Raw genomic sequence first — 23,887 nt, forward strand, 5'->3', positions numbered from 1 at the left:
GGTATGCGCATTTACGGTAGAGTTTATGTTCATCTAGCGGGCGACTCAATCGTAACATATTGTATTCATATAATGTATTTTGTAGATTATGGTCCCTTTGATAGAATCTGAAAGTTTAGTTAATGTAGTATGTTCGGGGACAAAGAGATCCCTCTTTGTTTGATACGAAGGGTCAGACAGGGGTTACACAGTGGTGTTTAGTATCCATCGGAAGAGAATATAATTAGCAATATTCCGGTGTTGGTTTGAAGCGGATTAATCGCTCGTGCGTATAGTTATGGACATAAGAAGTTTATGGACATTTACTATATTTGCACTTTATTACCCATGCGGCGGGAAACCCAGTTTCCCTCCCATCTGAGCAGTTTGAAATAGTCACAGCCCACCTGTATGAACCAACCTATGACCTTTTGTTATAATGCGAAGACGAATTCCTGTGTCCAATGAACAATAAGAATGTAGGGACAATTGTACTGTATTGTGTGTAGTGTATAAAAGGACAAGCCGATCTGGGCCAGCTCTCTACTCTCTTCAACGGTTCTCATTGCTGATAATCGGGAGCTGGATATCCAGAAAAGGCGCTTGCGATTGTTTCCCCTGGTGCGTAAGTTCTCTGCAACCATATTGTCTCTTATTTAATGTTATAAGCCATTCTCTCTCTCTCCTCCCCCCCCTTTAAATGTAATTATATCTGTATTGTATTTTATGTGTAGTTATCCGGTTAGGTATTTTATGTTATCTTGGTAGTGTATAACTTGTATTGTATTATTCTTTTGCAATTGAACGTTCATTCATTTCCTTAAAAGGCGTTAGACCCTTAGACCGGTATTTGAGTGTTTATTATATTGCTAAGGGGTTCTCTGAGCGTCACATACGCTCATACAGCTTTTAAACTAACAAGGTTACACTGTGTTGCATTTACACCTTAGCACTGCACAAGGGTTTACAGTATAAGTACATTGTTTATGGTTTAGTTATATAGGTTTAACACTGTGAGCGTCTGCGCCGCTCGTGATCTCCTCGTGGTCTCGAGCGTCCGCTACGCTGATAGTGTAGCATTACGGTAGTCGCTCACCTATAGTGTGCCCAATACCAACAGCGTATTCTCGCGAGCGTTTGTGTCGCTCGAGCGGCTCGCTCCCGATACAGCGTCCGCTACGCTAAGGGCGTACCCTTACGGTACCTCGTGCGCCAATTGCGTACTGTGTTCTTTAACCTTTTAGCGTGTTTTATACAAGGTATAGAATAGGCATTGTCAACAGGGTCTAGCGATACTTTTCCGTCGCACAGGCAGCCGCAGAGTGATTGACAGGAAGAGGGCATTTCTGGGTGTCAACTGACCGTTTTCAGGGAGTGGTCGGAAAAACTCAGGCGGGTCAGGAAAAACGCAGGCGTGGCTGGACGAACGCTGGGCGGGTTTGTGACGTCAGATCAGGAACTGAATGGTCTGATGTGATAGGTTTGAAGCTACTCTGAAACTGCACACATTTTTTTTGTAGCCGCTCTGCGATACATTCGTTCGCACTTCTGCTAAGCTAACATACACTCCCAGTGGGAGGCGGCATAGCGTTTGCACGGCTGCTAAAAACTGCTAGCGAGCGATCAACTCGGAATGACCACCTTATTTTTTTCTAAGCATCCATAGTTATATAATGCAGGGCATCGCTGGATGATCTCATGGAATATTGGTTAAAGTTCCATTGCTATAAACTCTGTGGGTTTATTTATTTTCGGTTTGTAAACACTGTGGGTGGGTAACGCTGTTCTTCTTACTGACTGCCCCTGTGGAATTTTATTTCATATCTGCCAATTGTTGGCCGTTCTTCATAAGACTGGCTTAGGGACTTCTAAGAACAGACAGTTTAATGTCTTGGTAAATGTATAATGTGAAGTGGACCATGGCACATCGCACAAACAGCACTAAGGGGTAAATTTACTAAGATGGGAGTTCTATTTAAGATGGGATATTGGGGGTCATTCCGAGTTGTTCGCTCGGTAAATTTCTTCGCATCGCAGCGATTTTCCGCTTAGTGCGCATGCGCAATGTCCGCACTGCGACTGCGCCAAGTAAATTTGCTATGCAGTTAGGAATTTAACTCACGGTTTTTTCTTCGTTCTGGTGTTCGTAATGTGATTGACAGGAAGTGGGTGTTTCTGGGCGGAAACTGGCCGTTTTATGGGTGTGTGTGAAAAAACGCTACCATTTCTGGGAAAAACGCGGGAGTGGCTGGAGAAACGGAGGAGTGTCTGGGCGAATGCTGGGTGTGTTTGTGACGTCAAACCAGGAACGACAAGCACTGAACTGATCGCACTGGCAGAGTAAGTCTCGAGTTACTCAGAAACTGCACAGAGATGTCTTATCGCAATATTGCGAATCTTTAGTTCGCAATTTTAAGAAGCTAAGATTCACTCCCAGTAGGCGGCGGCTTAGCGTGTGCAAAGCTGCTAAAAGCAGATTGCGAGCGAACAACTCGGAATGACCCCCATTGCCCATAGCAACCAATCAGATTCGACTTCTCATTTATCTAGCACCTTCTAGAAGACAATACCTGATTAGTTGCTATGTGCAAAATCCCATCTTAAATAGAACTCCCATCTTAGTAAATTTACCCCAAAGCGCCCATTTACTTAGCAGCACAACTGGCATGTACCAATTCCTTCTCATCCATCTATTTCCTGATTTACATTTTAATTAATAAAAGCTGTGCCCTTGTACTGCCAACAGTGTGCATGTGTTTTATTTTAGTGGGGGTAAAGATGTGTCCTCATATGGGATGTAGTTAATATCCTAGCGGTTGAGATCCCAACGGTTAGAATGCCGATGGATACCGACAGTAAGCACTAGGGTTAGGGTTAAATTTAGGGTTCAGGTTAGGCACAAGGGTGAGGGTTAAGGTTAGGCTGTGTGTGTAGGGGGGTTAGGCTGTGGGAAGGGCCAGTTAGGGTTAGGCTGTGTGTGTGTGTGTGTAGGGGGGGGGGTTAGGCTGTGGGAGGGGACAGATAAGGATAGGCTGTGCGTGTGTGTGCGTGTGTGTGTGTGTGTGTGTGTGTGTGTGTGTGTGTAGAGGGGTTAGGCTGTGGGAGGGGACAGATAAGGATAGGGTGTGTGTGTGTGTGTGTGTGTGTGTGTGTGTGTGTGTGTGTGTGTGTGTGTGTGTGTGTGTGTGTGTGTGTGTAGAGGGGTTAGGCTGTGGGAAGGGACAGTTAAGGTTAGGCTGTGTGTGTGTAAGGGGGTTAGGCTGTGGGAGGGGACAGTTAGTGTTAGGCTGCAGGAGTGGTGGGTTAGAGTTAAAATACTCGCCGAGATTTTGAACGTCAGGATGCTGCTGTTGCTGCAGTTGAACAGGAATACATATGATTTACTGGTCACAAAAGCAGTGTTATAGCCTTCATGCTGCAGACCAGACTACTTTGTAAAAAAAAAATCTGGCTAAAAAGAACAAAATGTAGATGACATGTAGAATTACAAAAGTAAATAATATATATTGCCGACTCTAAATGAAATATACTGCTGACTTTGTTTTACCTTCTAGGATTGGGCAACCTACTCCAGTGGTTGGTGCATGTTTAAAATGGGTCCGGAGCTACAAGCCATCGTGGACCCATCTTGAATGTTGATTTTACAGAAGGGGTGGAGCTTAAATAATGCAATTCAATGCAAATTGCACCATCCAACCTCTGGCATCCACTTCAGTTGGAAAGTGGGCAGCACAAGAAGATTGGCTAACTCTGTTGGGGGGCCCTGAGATATTCTCCAAATTCAGGACTCTCGTGGACCTACCGGGAGAGTTGGCAAGTATGAAGAAATCCAAAGATCAGCAACCTGGAAATTCCTAAAATCCTGTCTTTTGTCTATGTTTTAGGACAATAGAGATACATAAGTTGAGAATCACAGTCAGGGCCCATGATGGTACTGTGTCCCTGACGTAGCCCGTTTGTTCACAAGTTTCATATGCCTTGAAGGCCTCAATGTTTGCATGTAGGGGTTACATCTGACTTCACAGAGAAATATAAAAGGTTACGGATTTGCAGAATCCATGATTTTAGGCAATTTTAATGGCTATTATGTAAAATGACCCAGTGTTGTTTATAATAATATCCCCCCCCCCCCCCCCCAACTCTCTTTTCAAATAATGTTTTTTTCGGTCTACTACCTAAGACACAGCATTTCTTCTACAATCTGATACATCCAGACAATGGATACATTCTTTGTCAGAATTTACATATTCTCCACATTTTTTTCATCTTGATGAGATGAGAATCTTACCTATCCTCAGACATCATTGGCTGGCAACTAGTAAGGCTTGCTACAGCAAGCACCATTCAGCTGCCGGTTTATTAAACTTGCTTCTGTGAACCAACATTCCAAATCCTATTATCTCCATGGCTACTTTACTGTGTTTTGACTAGAGATGTGCGGGTTCGGATTTACTCAGTTCTTAATGCCAGAACTAACGCAAGTTCGGCTCTATCCAGATTTTTCTAATTGGCTATTATTATTATTATTACATTTTATTTTATAGGGCGCCACAAGTGTTACGCAGCGCCGTACAAAGGACAGTACAGGGAGACAAAACTTAGCATTACCGTAATTAAATAACAAAAATGGAGTGCAGGTAACAAAGAGCACCACAATTCTCAAAACATAATACAGCTTAGATGTAAGTAGCAAGGGAGTAATCATTGTACTACTTGGGGCTGGCGGCCATAGATAGAGAGGAGCCTTTACCAGTAGGAGAAAAAGCAGGTAAAGATGGTCGCTGACTGAAATGTGTCGAGAAGAGGGCTTAGACAACAAGAGGAAAGAGGGCCCTGCTCTGAAGAGCTAACAATCTAGTGGGGAGGGGTGACAGACAGATGACATGAGGTGCAAGCAAGCAGGAGGAAGCCTGATGGCAGTATGCAAGCAAAGCAGAGATGTTCAAGGCGTGGGGCAGGGGGATGGAGGAGCAGCCTAAGGACTCGGTTATGCATTGGTGGAGGGGTACGCTTTGATAAATAGGTGGGTTTTTATTGCCCGTTTGAAGCTTTGCAAGGTCGGGGAGAGTCTAATGGAGCGGGGGAGCGCATTCCACTGAAGGGGTGCAGCACGGGCAAAATCCTGAACTCGTGCATGGGAAGCAGTGACCAAGGCAGAGGAGAGGTGACGGTCATCAGCCGACCGTAGTGGGCGGGAAGCATAGGTGTGCGCAGGAGGGGTTCCTGGTGCGCACAGGCACCCCCTAATGTCTGGCACCACGATCTCACATGCCTGATGCAGCGATCGCCGAGCAGGCTGATTACTGTCCCCTCTGCGCTGCACCCTGTCAGGACTGCATTACTGACTGGACGCCTGGGTTAATCAAGGGTGCCACTGCCACCGGCTTTCAAATTCCCTGCTCCACCACCATGTACAAAAACAGCGTGATGTGACGTGATTACGTCATGCTGCTCGCATGCCCTCCCGTCACACCCACCACATATACACCTCTCTCCTTCTATGCTATGCCAATGCCAGCCACTGATGAGGAGCAGCATGCAGCCAGCGTTCCTCTTAGGAAGACAAATTCAATACTGGCAGACAGCCGGCAGCAGCATTGAGACGTCACTAGTTTTTCCAGCAGCAGCAGTACTAGTCTATGACTGTCAGTGTCAGTGAGTGACTGATTTGTAAGTAAGCTGCTGCAGCTTGCAGGTGAAAGAGAGGGGGAGCCAGACCAGGCTGATGAGGAGCAGTGGAATTGCAGTTAATGCCATCAGGGGTGCTTGTTTGGTGCACACCACAACATCTGACAATGTATCTGCTTTATTAGGATTGGTACAAAGGTGTATATTTTATGCGTTGACCATCAATAGATAGTGCTAGACACGCCCAAAAGGCGGTGCTAGACACACCCCTCCGACGGTGCACCCCCTAATAAAATGTGCTGCGCACGCCAGTGGCGGGAAGGAGTATAAAGGGAAAGGAGGTTGGAGATGTAGGGAGCAGTGGCTATCCAAAACATGTGACAACTGAGAGCCAATAAGATACCGTTTTGAGATCCGGGTAAATCCCAACCCGCACATCTCTAGTTTTGACCCCTAGCTTTTTGACATCTACTTCTCTGGCTCTTGACCCTTGACTTTCTGATGACTTCCTCTCTGGATCCTCGGCTAATCCTTGGACTTGCTCAATGCCTGGAGTCATTGTGGTGAGAGCTGGGTACATGTTGAAAATAAAGGCTAATCCTGCCTGACATCCCTCCTCTATCTTTAATGTAGTAATTGTCACATATTTTGTAATGTAATTTCTGAAATATTATGTTTCATAATTAAATGTCACCAGGCAGTTTCTTTAGGCACCACTAAATTCTGCAAAATGTCCCCTAAAGTAACTATTATCACTTATGGCCACTTTGGCACAGAACTGAACACAAGTCTGTTTTGCAGATATTGCGTATTTATGCTCTACGCATTCTCCTGAGCAAAGCGCGTGCAACTACGGGCGGTTCTGAGTCGTACGTAACTCAGTCACATCCCCACTTGCGCCTGGGGGGGGTGTAACTGGGTGCTAATGGGGTGTTTGCCCAAAGGCTAAGGCTAGACAGAACACGTTGATGGAACTGCGAGTAATGCAAAGTTGGCGCACATGGAACTCTTGCATGAAGCATATGTTTAATAATGCAAGCACAGAGAACTATGACGGTGGCTAGATGCGTACACTACATACGTGCAAATGTCAGCCCCACAGAATGTAGAAGGGAAGTTATTGTTTGATAGATTGCTGAGATGAAATCACTCGTACTCTACTGAAATGCTTTGTAAAGCTTCTCCACAGGCGGATTTTCAATTCTAATGTCCGTTCTAAGTGGCGCACGCGTCCGTGCTTGTTCATTTTATACCTAGGATTCCTATAATAATTGTTTAATGACAGCCACGATACCTTGTACATTGCCCATTCTCAAACTCCATTGCATAATAGACCCTTTACAAGTAAAAATGGATCTAATTATCTGTGCAATGGGACTGCAAACCAGTAGCTGGTAATGAGGAGGATTAATATCATGATTTATAGCTTCTGTTTATTGAATTTTGAAAACGAATAATACATGAGGCAATTTGCCATGTGGAATTTAATAAAATTTTCTAGTAGTTAAATACTCTGGGACTGGAAACCTTATATTCCATTAGGGGAATACAAGTAGCGAAAAAAGTAAAAAAAACTAAACTATCACAAGTAATAGAAATATAAAAATACACAGAGCTTCAAAATATTATTTTAAAGGTATTTATAGACACTTTGCTGTTCATTATTCATATAATATTAACAACCAAAATGAGTAAGGAAATCATTTAAAAAAGGGGTAATGAGTTCTCTTAATTTTAATTGAAGCCGATTTAATTTTGACAGTTGAATTGTTTTCTTTCCATGTGTCCCAGTGAATGCCCGGCACGTCTACAGCTCGTGTCACTCGGTGGAAACCGTTCAAGTTGGCTAAACCGCACTGGCTGAACCACCAGCCGCTCCTGTTGTTGTGCTGACTGCAGCTGGTCACTTTGGCTCCGCTGAAGGTGCATGAAGGATAGCAATTATCGTTGTCTACATCATACGTGCTGAAGGGCATTGCATTCTGGTTGTCTTCTTTCTTGTAACCTCGTATAGCATCACCTGCACATAAATTAACAATTAGTAAATAGTTTTCTTTTTAAAAAAAAATATAATAATAATTTCTGCAATGTCATTTTAATTAACTAGCTCAATTTCTAGTTGTATTATTATAATCATTATAATAATAATAATAATAATAATAATAATAATAATAATTATTATTATTATTATTAATAATTATAATAATATTCAAATACCATGTATTTTATTTTATTTATTTTATTAACAGTTAGTTATATAGCGCAGGCATTTAACAACATGCTTTACAATTGCGCAAACAGTAAAAAACAAGAAGGGGTAATAGCAGATAGGGAGGTAATAGGGCCTTGTTATAAAGCTTGCAATCTACAGATACTTAGGTTGATACATAAGAATAATTACTAAATATTACAAACTGGTCCAGCCAGATTGCAGAGGTTCTTGGTGGGCTACATGATCCAGTCACGCAACTATGTTGGCATCATGTGGTCAGTAGGATATGTGAGTGCAGAATGAGAACATGTGTAAGTTTTGTGTGAGCTGCGTAGAAGGCAGGTAATTGGGTAGAATAGTCTATGGAGGATATATGGGTGGGTCTGGAATTTGAGCTTTCTAAAGAGGTGTTTCCAGGAAATGCTTTAAGGTTTGGAGACAAGAGGAAAGTCTTGTTGTGTCTGGGAGGGTATTCTACAGAGGGGGAGCAGCCCGAAAAAAGTAATGTAACTGTGAATGGGAACAGAATGTGTGTAGATTAGTGATGCAGAACTTGTGCAGAGGGGTTGAGCTGAGAGATATTTTGAGATAAGCGAAGAAATGTATGTTGACACAGTGTTGTTTATGGCCTTGTATGTTAGCACAAGTATTTTATATTGGGTTTATAAGATACAGGCAGCCAATATAAGGAAGGATAGACCAGAGCCGCAGCAGCAGAAGAATGTTTTGCAAGGAAAATCAGTCTGGCCGCTGCATTCAAAATAGACTGTAAGGGTGAAAATCTGTTTAGGGAAAGACCAGGAAGGAGGCTACCGTAGAAGTCAATGAGTGAGAAGATAGTGAGCACATGATAGATGTGACGACACAGCCTGCGCATTGTGTCGCACAGTGGTAAAATACACACGATTACTTTCCTAGCACTGGTCCTACCAGTCAGCTAAGGAGCCGATGGTGGGTGGGCTTGATACCGCACACACAGTGGACAAGACACAGAGTGGGGATCTGCTTGATATAACTACAGACCAAGCAGAGGTGCTGCTACCCCGCTTTCCCTTTTCAGAGATGGAAAATGAAGACACGGTGAAGGAATGCCAGTACCAAAAAGAGGTCAGTGTCAAGGGAACCAAGGAGTCCGTCCGCAAGGGTTGAGGACTTGCAGATGCAGGTGAGATCTAGTCTGCCAGTAACACTCAAACCAGTTGCCCAGTGTGCTATGCTGGGGGAGGTTGTTGTCGACCAATTGGATGCCCAAAGACACTACCTGAAACCGCTTCTCATCCCAGTGGGACAAGCAGCAGCGCCGGAACACAAACTGTTAGATTTGGACGAGTTGACAGAGGCAAAAAAAGATAATAGAGACTCCAACATTCAGGTGGATGCCAGGAGGCACTGCCTGCTACACAGGGCCGGCTCTAGGCACGTTCGAATAGAGCGGCCGCGCAGGGCGCCACCCTTAATGGGCGCCGCGCGCTGGTGCCGCCATATTCGAAGCTGGAGCCGGCCCTGTGTGTGCAGCGTTGTCCCGTCCGTGTGTGCGCTATACGCGCTGCCGGTGTCTAACGTCAGATGCCGGCGCCGCGCATAGCGCACACAAGTGGCCGTCCGCCCACCCGCACCCGGACCCTCACTCGGACCCTCACTCTCCCGCCCGCCAGCACTCCCGCCAGCACTCCTCCTCCCCCTCTCAGCGCCTCAGGTATTTGGTGGGGGGGGTCGCACATTTATGGATCGCACTGTGGGGGCATTTATCTGGCACTGTGGGGGGCATTTCTGGCACACTGGGGGCATATCTGGCACACTGGGGGCATATCTGGCACACTGGGGGCATATCTGGCTCTCTGGGGGCATTTCTGGCACTGTGGGGGGCATATCTGGCTCACTGGGGGCATATCTGTCTCACTGGGGGCATATCTGGCTCTGTGGAGGCATATCTGGCACTGTGGGGGCATTTATCTGGCACTGTGGGGGGCATTCATTTATCTGGCACTGTGGGGGGGCATTCATTTATCTGGCACTGCGGGGGGGGGGACATTTATCTGTGCACTGTGAGGGGGCATTAATGTATCTGGCACTGTGGGGGCATATCTGCGCTGTGGGGGCATTTATGTATCTGCACTGTGGGGGCAAAATATGTATCTGGCACTGTGGGGGCATTTCTGTATCTGGCACTGGGGGGGCATATCGGCACTGTGGGGGTATTTATGTATCTGGCACTGTGGGGGTATATCTGCACTGTGGGGGCACTTATTTATCTGGCACTGGGGGCATTTATTTATCTGGCACTGTGGGGGGCATTTATTTATCTGGCACTGTGGGGGCATATCTGGCACTGGGGGCATTAATGTATCTGGCACTGTGGGGGCATATCTGGCACTGGGGGCATTAATGTATCTGACACTGTGGGGGGCAATAATGCATCTGGCACTGTGTGGGCACTTATGCATCTGGCACTGGGGGCATTTATGCATCTGGCAATGTGTGGGCATTTATGTATCTGGCACTGGGGGCATTTATGTATCTGGCCCTGTGGGGGCATATCTGGCACTGTGGGGGCAATTTTATATATGGCACTGTGGGGACATATCTGGCACTGTGTGGGCATTTTTATATCTGGCACTGTGGGGGCACTTATGTATCTGGCACTGTGTGGGCATTTATGTATCTGGCACTGTGGGGGGCATATCTGCACTGTGGAGGCATTTATGTATCTGACACTTTGGGGGCATTTATGTATCTGAACTGTGGGTGCATATCTGGCACTGTGTGGCCATTTATGTAGCTGGCACTGCTGGGGGGCATGTCACGTGTAGCTGGCACTGCTGGGGGGGGCATGTTGCGTGTAGCTGGCACTGCTGGGGAGCATGTCGCCTGTAGCTGGCACTGCTGGGGGGCATGTCACGTGTAGCTGGCACTGCTGGGGGGCATGTCACGTGTAGCTGGAACTGCTGGGGGGCATGTCACGTGTAGCTGGCACTGCTGGGGAGCATGTCATGTAGTGTTCCCGCTAGGCGTCTATGGCTAGGCAATGTGTCTCAGTGCTCTCCCTGGTGCAATGTGTCTCAGTGCTGTGCCTGGCGCAAAGTGTATAGGAGGTTCTACCTGGTGCAGTGTGTATTAGCTGCACTACTGTGTGGTGTAATGCAAATTGCCACTATTATGTGGCCACGTACCTTCCCCACGAAGTAACTCCCTTTAATTTTTGCTGCGCGCCTTCGGCGCGCACTGTCCATTCTTTCACTTATATAGGTATGGGAACAACAAGCAGTATGTACATCATTTTGCCCTCCTAACTTAAAAATGTGCCCTCCCTGTGATCAGCACCATGCCCTAAAAAGTGAACACTATCATGTGTAGCTGGCACTGCTGGGGGGCATGTCATATGTAGCTGGCACTGCTGTGGGGCATATCATGTGTAGCTGGCACTGCTGCGGGGCATGTCATGTGTAGCTGGCACTGCTGCGGGGCATGTCATGTGTAGCTGGCACTGCTGCGGGGCATGTCATGTGTAGCTGGCACTGCTGCGGGGCATGTCATGTGTAGCTGGCACTGCTGGGGGGCATGTCATGTCTATCTGGCACTGCACATTATGTGTATCTGGCACTATACTGGAGACATTGTGTGTAAGGAACACTACTGTGGCTATGTGTAAGGCTGCTAATTGTGTGAAAATATGTTTATAGTTTGATGATATGAAGTTATGAGGCCACGCCCACTTTTCCAGAGGCCACACCCACTTTTCCGGGAGCGCGCGCGCATGGGGGGGGGCGATTTTACATTTTCTCGCTCAGGGTGCTAGTAGGCCTGGAGTCGGCCCTGCTGCTACAGCTTCTCTCTGCCATGAGTGAAGCAGCCATCCAGGATATGACCAAAAATTTACCCACAGGGATTGAAGAGATGGAATTTCCTGGCATCTACAGTGAGGCTGTTATGATGGAAGAGGTGCCCATGTTCCAAAGAATTTCAGAATCCCCAGGTTTGGAGGCCACTTGGCAGTTGCCCACTTGGTGGGTGGGGGAGGAGGAGGCAAGACACTGTCCAGATGCACCAGAGGTGATGGAAGTGGGGTTCCCAGGGAATACATTGTTGGGAAGGGAAAGTGAGGGCCCCAGAGATCAGATTTTGTTTATGGAGGAAAACTGTGACTATCTGAAATAAAAGGTTACCCAGTTGGGTGTAGGGGAATTATTAAGTCCACAGGTAGAGTTACAGGACTTACTGAATTACACTGTTGCACCAGCTGTTAGCCTAACCCAGCGGTTGTCTCCAAAGGGGACTTTGATTAATGTATTTGGGTAGGACACCGGGGGAAAATACAAGAACTATGGACTGCTGATCACATTTCCACCGGACCTTGGTAAGACTTTATTGATTTATGTACTGTGGGTCACGCACCCGCCAGAACAGGGAAAGAAATCCCCACGCAAGTCTCTTGATAATTGCCAAAGACTGTGGACATGGGACACTGGTGGGCTCCCTACAAACTGTAAAATGCTATTCACAAATCACCAGGCCCTCAGGAGAATCCAGCCAGTCATTGTTATGACGGCGCCCAGACTGTCTGATGTAGGAGAGTGCCACTGCTCTCCGCAAGCTTAAGCTACCCCAAGACACAGGGCTAGAAAGTAGGGGGAGGTAATGTGACGACACAGCCTGTGCATTATGTCTCACGGGTGGTATTCATGTGGCCGCCGGTCAGCTGACAGACAGTCACATGACCTCCTCCACCAGCCCGACGGGTCACTATCCCGACGGTCGGCATGCCGACCAACAGGGACTATTTCCACTCGTGGGTGTCCATGACACCCATAGAGTGGGAATAGAACCCGTGGCGACCGCAGGTCACCACCGAGCCTGCAGCGTGGCGAGCACAGCGAGCCCGCAAGGGGCTTGCTGCACTCGCCCCTCCCCGCCGGGATCCCGGCGTCGGTATGCTGCCGGGATCGCCGGTCAGCAGTACTACACCCGTGTCTCACAGTGGTAAAATACACACGGTTACTTTCCTAGCCCTGGTCCTACCTATTGACTCCACCAATTGCCAATATGTTATTAGTTATATGCTAGGCAGTATTGTATTGTATTGTGTTGTATTATTATATTGTACAGTTATATTTTATATGTTATATTTGGACTATGTAGTTTATTTGGTTATACTGTATTCAATGTGTGTAGCTGTTAATAGGAATAATTCTCTGCCAGAGGATTTCACAGACAAATAGCAGCTGGAATCCCTTGTCTACTACAAAGGGGATAAATCTGGTGGTGACTGGACACTATCTGATATTTGGAGGAAGGCTAACATAATAAGCATCTATTGTTCTCTAGTAGGCCTGTATAGATATGTTACAGGACAACAGCAGGTTTTAACCTGCAATGAACCCGGCCTTTCTCCCTGCCATCTCCACCCCTTACTCTGCAGGCAGCTCCAATAAGCAGAAAGCACCACGTCTTGGACAGCCCTGGAAGACAGGTCTACACCTGGAGGAATTGGTGGGACTTTTGAAAGAGGGAGAGATCTGCACAGAAGGTCAGAGAGTGGATGTACTTCTGGAGTGCAGACACTGACTAGGCATTGCGGTGCCATCAGTGTTGAAAATCCGTGGCGCAGGACGCTGTGTAAGCTGGTATTCCAGACCAGGGGACACAGAACTACTGCTGGCATATAACACCAGGAGACTGTAATTCTATACTACTGTGGCATTTAGTAAGTAAGATACCATTCTGTCTTGCAATTGTTAATGTTATTGTGTCCTGTGTGTGTATATTTACAATAAAGGGCATTTGCCACTTTACTAAACTGTTTACCTGAGTGATCAGAGACTCCGTATCTTCACAATAGAGATTGCGCAGTGTCTTGTGGGTGTATTCTGTAAATGTTTCTTAGATGTACAGTTGCAAGAAAAAGTATGTTAACCCTTTGGAATTTCCTGGATTTGTGCATAAATTGGTCATAAAATGTGTTCTGATCTTCATCTAAGTCACAACAATAGACAAACACAGTCTGCTGATACTAATACCACACAAGCAATTATATGTTCTCATGTTTTTATTGCACACACCATGTAAACATTCACAGTGCAGGGTGGACAAAGTATGTGAACCATTGGATTTAATAACTGGTTGACCCTCCTTTGGCAGCAATAACCTCAACCAAACGTTTCCTATAGTTGCATATCAGACCTGCACAACGGTCAGGGGGAATTTTGGACCATTCCTCTTTACAAAACTGTTTCAGTTCAGCAATATTCTTGGGTTGTCTGGTGTGAATTGCCCTCTTGAGGTCATGCCGCAGCATCTTAATCGGGTTGAGGTCAGGACTCTGACTGGGCCACTCCAGAAGGCATATTTTCTTCTGTTGAAGCCATTTTGTTGTTGATCTACTTCTGTGCTTTGGGTCGTTGTCCTGTTGCATCACCCATCTTCTGTTGAGCTTCAATTGGTGGACAGATGGCCTTAAGTTCTCCTGCAAAATCTTGATAAGCTTGTGAATTCATTTTTCCGTCGATTACAGCAGTCTGTCCAGGCCCTGAGGCAGCGAAGCAGCCCCAAACCATGATGCCCCCTCCACCATACTTCACAGTTTGGATGAGGTTTTGATGTTGGTGTGCAGTGCTTTTTTTTCTCCACACATAGTGTTGTGTGTTCCTTCCAAACAACTCAACTTTGGTTTAATCTGTCCACAAAATATTTTGCCAGTAGTGCTGTGGAACATTCAGGTGCTCTTTTGCAAACTTCAACTGTGCAGCAATGTTTTTTTTGGACAGCAGTGGCTTCCTCCGTGGTATCCTCCCATGAACTCCATTCTTGTTCAGTGTTTTACGTATGGTAGATTCGTCAACAGAGATGTTAGCATGTGCCAGAGATTTCTGCAAGTCTTTAGCTGACACTCTAGGATTCTTTTTCACCTCACTGAGCATTCTGCGCTGTGCTCTTGCAGTCCTCTTTACAGGACGCCCACTCCTAGGGAGAGTAGCAACAGTGCTGAACTTTCTCCATTTATAGACAATTTGTCTTACCGTGGACTGATGAATATCAAAGACTTTTAGAGATACTTTTGTAAACCTTTCCAGCTTTATGAAAGTCAACAATTCTTAATCGTAGGTCTTCTGAGAGCTCTTTTCTGCAAGGCATGGTTCACATCAGGCAATGCTTTTTGAGAATTGCAAACTGTAAACAAAACTGGTGTGTGTTTTTTATAGGGCAGGGCAGCTTTAACCAACACCTCCAATCTCATCTCATTGATTGGACTCCAGGTTGGCTGACTCCTGACTCAAATTAGCTCTTGGAGAAGTCATTAGCCTAGGGGTTCACATACTTTGTCCACCGTGCACTGTGAATGTTTACATGGTGTGTTCAGTAAAAACATGAGTACATATAATTGTTTGTGTGGTATTAGTTTCAGCAGACTGTGTTTGTCTATTGTTGTGACTTAGATGAAGATCAGAACACATTTTATGACTAATCTATGCACAAACCCAGGATATTCCAAAGGGTTCACATACTTTTTCTTGCAACTGTATGTAACAGGATCTGGAGATAGATTGAATGCAGACAGTTCCGAGGAAGGGATTAAACCTAGGCAGTGGGCTTAAGCAGTAGGGATGCTGTTGTGTTTTCAGCAGAGATGGGAATATCAGGAAAGTGACTTCTGTTGACTGGTGCGAACCTTACTAGCTTCGGATTTGAGAGGTTACGTCTGAGATGGGGAGAGGGCATCCATGATAATAGTGTGGTGGCTGAGGTACTGTACACCAGAAAATGCATTACTTGTCCTGTTCCTCAGAAGGGATCAGTATGACTGGCCGATAGATGGAATGCCAGCCCGCCGGGATCCCATCCATCGGGAAGCTAACTGCTTCCCCCTCAGACATATCAAGTGCCACAGGGCCGAAACTAGGGTTTCTGTCACCCGGGGCAAGACAGTCATTTGGCGCCCGCCCCGTTATACAGAAATACATCCTCCCATACATGTACACACCATCAATAATACACAGTACAGTACATATCTACACAGCCCCTGAATATACACATACTACCAAAATAAACATATATACGTGCCCCCTGTATATACACATACCCCTATATACTGTGATTAAATACACCCCTCCTATACATACAAATGAAGTACCCACCCCGGGTACTCCAGCATACACACACACACAACACCGGGTTACGCTGCACTGCTCCAGTACACACACACAGGGTTACACTGCACCAGTGGCGGAACTAGCGAGCGGTGGGCCCAGGTGCGACAAAATGCTTTGCCCCCCCCCCCCCCCCCCCACATCCCATCCAAGTCCACCCCCTCACCCCTGGAGAGGATCTGGTGAGGGGGACCTGCTCAGGGCCAGAGAAATGGATACCTAGCAACAGTGCCGTAACTAGACATTTTAGCACTGTGTGCAAGAAACGGCATCGGAGCCCCACCCCTGCATGCAAAACAGGGGCAGTGCGCGCCGTAGGCGCACGCAAAAATACATAGTGGCGTGGCTTCGTGGGGAAGGGGTGTGGCCACAAAATAATACCAATTCATAAAACGGTGCACAGTAGTCTCCATTATTCAAATTACGCCGCACAGTAGCACCACTACACCAGGTAGAGACCCTTTTACACCTTACAGCGGACAGATTCCTCTTTTTACACATTACGGCAGACAGCGTCCCCTTTTTACACATTACGGCAGACAGCGTCCCCCTTTTTACACATAACGGCAGACAGCGTGCCCGTGTTACACATAGCGGCAGACAGCGTACACTTTTTACACATAACGGCAGACAGCGTGCCCTTGTTAAACATAGCGGCAGACAGCGTCCCCTTTTTACACATAACGGCAGACAGCGTCCCCTTTTTACACATTACGGCAAACAGCGTGCCCTTGGTACACATTACGGGAGACAGCGTCCCCCTTTTTACACATTACGGCAGGCAGATTCCCCCTTTTTACACATAGCGGCAGGCAGATTCCCCATTTTTACATATAGCGGCAGGCAGTCCCCCATTTTTACACATTGCGGCAGGCAGATTCCCCCTTTTTACACATTGCGGCAGGCAGATTCCCCATTTTTACACATTGTGGCAGGCAGATTCCCCCTTTTTACACATAGCGGCAGGCAGTCCCCCATTTTTACACATAGCGGCAAGCAGATTCCCCCTTTTTACACATTGCGGCAGGCAGATTCCCCCTTTTTACACATTGCGACAGGCAGTCCCCCATTTTTACACATTGCGGCAGGCAGTCCCACGAAAGAAAGAAAGAAAGAAAGAAAGAAAGAAAGAAAGAAAGAAAGAAAGAAAGAAAGAAAGAAAGAAAGAAGAATTATACTTACCCTCTCCGCAGGCTCAGGCTCCTCGTGCAGCTTGATGATTCCTGGGCAGGAGAGAAGGAGGAGGAGGGAGGTGGAGGAGGGAGCCGCAGCAGCGCTGTGTTATTGGTGGAGGCGCTGCTGCTGCCCCTTTGCTTCACTATAGGCTGTTCTCGGAAGACAGCCTATAGTGAAGCAGAGGGGCAGCAGCAGTAGCGCCTCCACCAGTAACAAAGCGCTGCTGCGGCTCCCTCCTCCACCTCCCTCCTCCTCCTTCCCCCGTACCGCTGCTCCTCTCCTCTCTCCGGCGGCTGTGCACTGCGGGCAGCGTTTGCCCGCAGCGCACAGCGGCATGTAATGAGTCAGTTTGACTCATTACATGCTTTGGGCCCCTGGACAGAGGCGGGCCCCAGTGCAACACACTGTTTGCACTGGCGGTAGTTCCGCCTCTGCACTGCTCCAACACATGCACACACACACACACACACACAGGGTTACACTGCACTGCTCCAACACACGTACGCACAGGGTTACACTGCACTGCTCCAACACACACAGGGTTACACTGCACAGCGCCAGTACACACAGAGGGTTGCACTGCACTGCTCCAGCAGACACACACTGGGTAACACTGAACTGCTCCAGCACATGCGCGCACACACACACACACACACACACACACACACACACACACACACAGGGTTACACTGCACTGCTCCAACACATGCACACACACACAGGGTTACACTGCACTGCTCCAACACACATACACACAGGGTTACACTGCACTGCTCCAACACACACACACACACACACACACACACACACAGTTACACTGAACTGCTCCAGTACACACACAGGGTTACACTGCACTGCTCCAGCAGACACACACTGGGTAACACTGAACTGCTCCAGCACACGCACACACACACAGTTACACTGCACTGCTCCAACACATGCACACACACAAAGGGTTACACTGCACTGCTCCAACACACATACACACAGGGTTACACTGCACTGCTCCAACACACACACACACACACGGTTACACTGCACTGCTCCAGTACACACACAGGGTTACACTGCACTGCTCCAGCAGACACACACTGGGTAACACTGAACTGCTCCAGCAAATGCACACACACACACACAGGGTTACACTGCACTGCTCCAACACATGCACACACACACAGGGTTGCACTGCACTACTCCAACACACATACACACAGGGTTACACTGAACTGCTCCAGCACACACACACACACACACACACACACACACACACACAGTTACACTTCACTGCTCCAACACACATACACACAGTTACACTGCACTGCTTCAACATACACACACAGGGTTACACTGCACTTCTCCTACACACACACACACACACGGTTACACTGCACTGCTCCAACACACATACACACAGGGTTACACTGAACTGCTCCAGCACACATACACACAGGGTTACACTGAACTGCTCCAGCACACATACACACAGGGTTACACTGAACTGCTCCAGCACACATACACACAGGGTTACACTGCACTGCTTCAACACACATACACACAGGGTTACACTGAACTGCTCCAGCACACATACCCACAGGGTTACACTTCACTGCTCCAACACACATACACACAGGGTTACACTGCACTGCTTCAACACACACACACACACACAGGGTTACACTGCACTGCTCCAACACATGCACACACATATAGGGTTACACTGCACTGCTCTAACACACATACACACACACACACACACACACACACACACACACAGGGTTACACTGCACTGCTCCAACACACATACACACAGGGTTACACTGAACTGTTCAAGCACACATACACACAGGGTTACACTGCACTGCTTCAACACACACACACTCAGGGTTACACTGCACTGCTCACACACACTAGGTTAAAGTACACTGCACACACACATATTGTACATATATAGCTGCCCGCCTCTCCTTACCTACTTTTAGTGCTGATCAGCTGTGTCAGTCAGGGCCCCCTCCTCTCCATTTCTGAAGCGCGCTGTCACAGTCACACACACAGCGCTGGCAGAAGCGACGGCTGTGTTACTTTCCAGGAAGCAGCTCTAGCCTCTACGGAAGCGTCCTGGCGGAGCGGGACGGTGTCTCTTCAACCCTGCGCCGTCCTGCACTGGTAGTTCCACTTATTGCCTCGCGCCGGCGCCCTCTCCTTTTCCGCGCCCAGGTCGCGTGCCCCCCTAGCCCCCCCCCCCCCCTAGTTGCGGCTCTGAGTGCCAGAGAGGTACTTTACTGATCAGCACAATTGCTGCATACTGCTCTTTATCTACTAGCCTGCACATTGCTGATATGCTTATTTGTGCCGAGTGCATTTATAGCAGCTCCTATCAGACGCGTGGAGAAGCCTATTATATCAGGGAAGCTTAAACAGATGACAGATATTTAAATATATCAAGATTCCAGCACAGGCATTTCAGCATCAGTTTACAGGCCACCAATAAGGTGTTCTATTCTATTTTTTTTCTTCGTTTAGCTTATTCTTAGTTTGGCTATAGGATGTGAATATTGCATACTTACCGACTTATTGGCTGCTCTCTCCGGGAGAGAGCAGCCAGGTCGGCTCGGCAGGGAGGCGGGCTGCGATGTGAGTGCAGAGGGGGGCGGGCGGGGGGGGCGTGGTGGAGGCGGACCGGGAGTGTGGCTGAGGCGGGTCGGGGGCGTGACCACAGGATCGTGCCGTGTAAGCCCCGCCCCTCGCTGTGTAATGCCGCTATTACCGGCATTAAACAGCAGGGGGCGTGGCTATGATGACGCGTCATCGCCTGCCCGGACCGCCCACTTTACTCGCTAAATGGGCGGCCGGGCAGGGGGGGACCCCTGTAATCGGGAGACTTGCCTGCTCTTCCGGGGGGCCGAGAGGGTCACCCGATTTTCGGGAGCCTCCCGGCCATTCCGGGACAGTAGGCAAGTCTGGAATATTGAGATTGTCTAATTACAGTTGTATCTACACCTGTGAATATGCTAATGCTTTAGGCTGCGGAGTGGTCTAATCCTGTGATCATTGAAATGCTGTGATTGGCTTTAAATTAATCTATCCCTGTGGACATGATGAGTTCTGATTTGCCATATGTTGGTCTATGCTCCTCTGATTACATGTTGATCTCATCTCTAAACTCTCTAATTCTCTCTTTCCCTGCAGGTTCATCAAATCCTGTGAACATTCTTATAGGGAGGCTGTCAGCATTCGGAGTCTTACCTCCAGTTCTGGTCCCTGCGGCCTTTCTGTTAGCCGGCTGGTGTGGCAGCGGCAGATAGGAGCTGCGGCAGCGAGGTCCTCCAGTGCGGTTGCCGGGCGTCTGGAGGCCGGGGTCCGGGTCCTGGGGAGCGGAGCATGGCAGCCGGAGGTGTCTGTTTCCAAGTGTCCTGTTGCTGGAGTGCGGCGTCTGGGAGGCTGAGGCCAGAGGTAGTGGCTGTGTGCTGGTTCCACACATGTCCTCTGTGCAGGGAGCCGCCATGTTGGAGACCAAGTCAAGCCAATAGGTATCCCAGTTCGCGTTTAGCCAATCCGGTGCTCTTTCCCCTTATAAAAAGGGTGAATGCTTAGCTATGGTGCCAGTGCTTTAAGTTACTTGCTGCTGTAAGGTGCTCAAGTCTGTGCTCCCAGGTTAACCCCTGGTATCCTGGTTCTATGGAGGCCGCCCAGTGTTATTGCAGTCCTTTGCTTCCAGTCCACCTGCCCTTGTGGTTTGATTGCTGGGTCCTCTATCTGGTAGAGGGTCTCCATTTGCTGTTGGTGCTCACAGTGATCCTCTCTTCAACAACATTCTTCAAGTCATCTAGTAATTCAGTGTTCTTCAACATTGTTTACAAATCACAAGTCATCTCTCCATCCAGTGTATTTCAGCATAATTTACAAATCACAAGTCATCTCCTCATTTGGTGTTCTTCAGCATCGTTTACAAATCAAGTCACAAGTCATCCCTTCATTCAGTGTATTTCAGCATCGTTTACAAATTACAAGTCACTTCTCCATTGGGTATTCTTCAGCACTGTCTACAAGTCAGGAACATTTTGTTCTTCAGAACTCACTCGGACTTATCTCCTAGATGTGGTGTATTATTGAAGTATCATTAAAACTGAGTTAATCTCTCTTCAGTGTATCGTTCTCAGTTATTGCCCTCATTGCTTACCCCTCTTCATCTTTGGGCCAACTCTTCAATCCATGAGTAAGAACTATTTTCAGCCACCTCGTTTCCTTCCTTTGCCGAAAACTGCTCCCTCAGTCAATTGTCAGTTGTCAGGTCCTAAACTCAAGCCGAGCGTGACAGTAAGCACTGGCCCCATTGACCCGACGAGTGATCAGGCTTCTGGGGGTGACACATAAGCAGGAAGCTGCGAAAACTCAAATCGTGCAGTTTATGCAAAATATGTCAGCCCGTCTCGACTCTCTCCATGCAGTCATATCTGTACCTCAAGTGCCAGCTCCCGTTCCTACCACTCCAGTTTTAACAGCTCCTGTGCCAGTTCCACTTCCACGGTTGCAATTACCTGCACCTAGTTTGACGGTACACCAAAGCAATGCCACAGTTTCCTCAACCAATGTGAGATTAAGTTTGAGTTACAGTCAGTGAATTTCTCAACCGCCCGGACCAGAATAGCTTATATTATTTCTCTGCTGACCAGTCAGGTGTTAAAATGGGCATCTCCTCTGCGGGAGAGAGCGGATCCCATTCTTTCAAATTACTCCGAATTTGTATCCACTTTCCGAAAGATTTTCGACGAACCGGGCAGGACATCTTCAGCTTCTTTGGAGATTCTGCATTTGCAACAGGGAACTCGAACCGTCAGTGAATACATAATCCAGTTTTATACCCTCTCTTCCGAACTTGGTTGGAACGAAAAAGCTCTCATAGCAGCTTTCTGGAATAGTCTTTCAGACAAAATTAAGGACGATCTAGCCACCCTAGACATTCCAGACAAGTTGGACAAACTAATCAGTGCAACAAGCTGGATCTGAGGTACATTATAGAGAGCGTTGCTGGAAAGATCAAAGTCGGACCGTCCGAGACCTCGGGTTGCTCCTCTTCCTAGACCATCTTCTCCATCCGCAGAGGAACCCATGCAGGTTAACCGGTCCCGTCTCACTGATGAAAAACGACAAAGGCAGAGACGAGGAAACCTCTGAATGTATTGCAGAGCGGCTGATCACTTTGTCAAGTTCTGCAGTCATCGGCCGGGAAACTCCAGCTCCTAACTTACGCAGGAGAGGTTAAGTTAGGAGTCTCCTCGAAATTACCTTTCAGGAAAGAATCCGTGCTTACCAATTGTTTAGAGCTCCCCTCTTCTTCTCTTTTTGTTTCTGCACTACTCGACTCTGGAGCAGCTGAGAGTTTTATCACCTTGGCACTAGTCAAGCGAACTGGAATTCAGACGGTGAAGTTGGATCGTCCTATTTCAGTTACTGCAGTTGATGGAAGTTACATCCCCGAAGGAATCATTACTCACCGCACTGTTACTCTCAAATTAAAGATTGGAGTTCTTCACTCAGAAAACATCTCTTTCCTAGTAATTCCTAAAGCCTCTCAAGAATTAATTCTCGGATTCCCTTTGCTACAAAGACATAATCCCTGCATCGATTGGCAGACTATGGATGTGCTCGCTTGGGGTGACTCTTGCTTCCATGAGTGCTTGGCATCTGTGAAACCTCTTTGTAATTTGAATCCTGCTGAACTCCCGGTAGTCTATCAGGACTTTCAAAATGTCTTTAGCAAACAGGGAGCTAACACTCTGCCTCCCGATCCTAGTTGGGACTGTCCCATTGATTTGTTACCTGGCAAGACTCCTCCAAGAGGTCGAATACACCTGTTATCCCTTCCAGAGACCCAGGCCATGTCAGACTACATTTTGGAAAACCTCAGTAAAGGTTTTATTCTCTCCTATTTCTCTCCAGCTGTGGCAAGTTTATTTTATGTGAAAAAGAAGAATGGGGGTCTGCAGCCATGCATTGACTATCAGGGGTTAAAGGAGATCACTGTGAAGAACAGATATTCTCTGTCCCTGATACCTGAGTTATTCGATCGTGTGAAAGAGGCCACCATTTTCACTAAGCTGGACCTTCAAGGAGCTTATAACCTGATACGCATCCGTTATGAAGACGAATGGAAGACCGCTTTTAACACCTGGGACGGGCATTACGAGTATCTAGTGATGCCCTTCGGTCTCTGCAATGCCCCGGCGGTCTTCCAGAACTTAGTGAACGAGATATTCAAAGATCTTCTTTTCAGTTGTCTAGTGGTATTCTTGGACGATATTCTAATTTTTTCTAAAGATTTGAAGGTCCATCGTGAGCAAGTCAAAGAGTTCTTAAGCTGTCTTAGGAATAATCGTCTTTTTTGCAAGTTAGAAAAGTGCACCTTTGAGGTACCCTCCATCACCTTTCTCGGTTATGTCATCTCCGGACAGGAGCTATAGATGGATTCAACCAAGGTCCAAGCGATTCGTGATTGGACTCTTCCTACCACTATAAAAGGGATCCAACGATTTCTTAGCTTTGCCAACTTTGCCAGAAAATTTATCAAGAGTTACTCCACTATTATGGCCCCCAATTACCATGTTAACTAGGAAAGGAGCCAATCCTTCAATTTGGCCATCCAAGACTCGGAAAGCCTTCAAGTACTTAAAAGAGGCTTTCATGTCCGCTCCAATTCTTTGCCAACCTGATCTCAATCGCCCCTTTCAGGTGGAAGTAGATGCTTCTTTGGTGG

The 23,887-nt window shown here is 47.3% G+C and overlaps 1 protein-coding gene across 4 annotated transcripts in view; it reads right to left on the reverse strand.

Moving 5' to 3' along the window:
* Nucleotides 1–7,017: 7,017 nt before the first annotated feature.
* Nucleotides 7,018–23,887, reverse strand: part of ANGPTL5 (angiopoietin like 5) — a 100,488-nt gene continuing 83,618 nt past the window's right edge. For 2 of the 4 annotated variants that reach the window (XM_063957012.1, XM_063957009.1), the window contains exon 8: nt 7,018–7,627. In XM_063957012.1, coding sequence (XP_063813082.1) covers nt 7,308–7,627 — 320 coding nt within the window. In that variant the 3' untranslated portion in view covers nt 7,018–7,307. The remainder of the gene's footprint in view (nt 7,628–23,887) is intronic. The other 2 variants (XM_063957010.1, XM_063957011.1) reach the window with 1 other exon arrangement.

This window comes from Pseudophryne corroboree, chromosome 2, assembly GCF_028390025.1.
Source record: "Pseudophryne corroboree isolate aPseCor3 chromosome 2, aPseCor3.hap2, whole genome shotgun sequence".
Classification (NCBI taxonomy): domain Eukaryota; kingdom Metazoa; phylum Chordata; class Amphibia; order Anura; family Myobatrachidae; genus Pseudophryne; species Pseudophryne corroboree.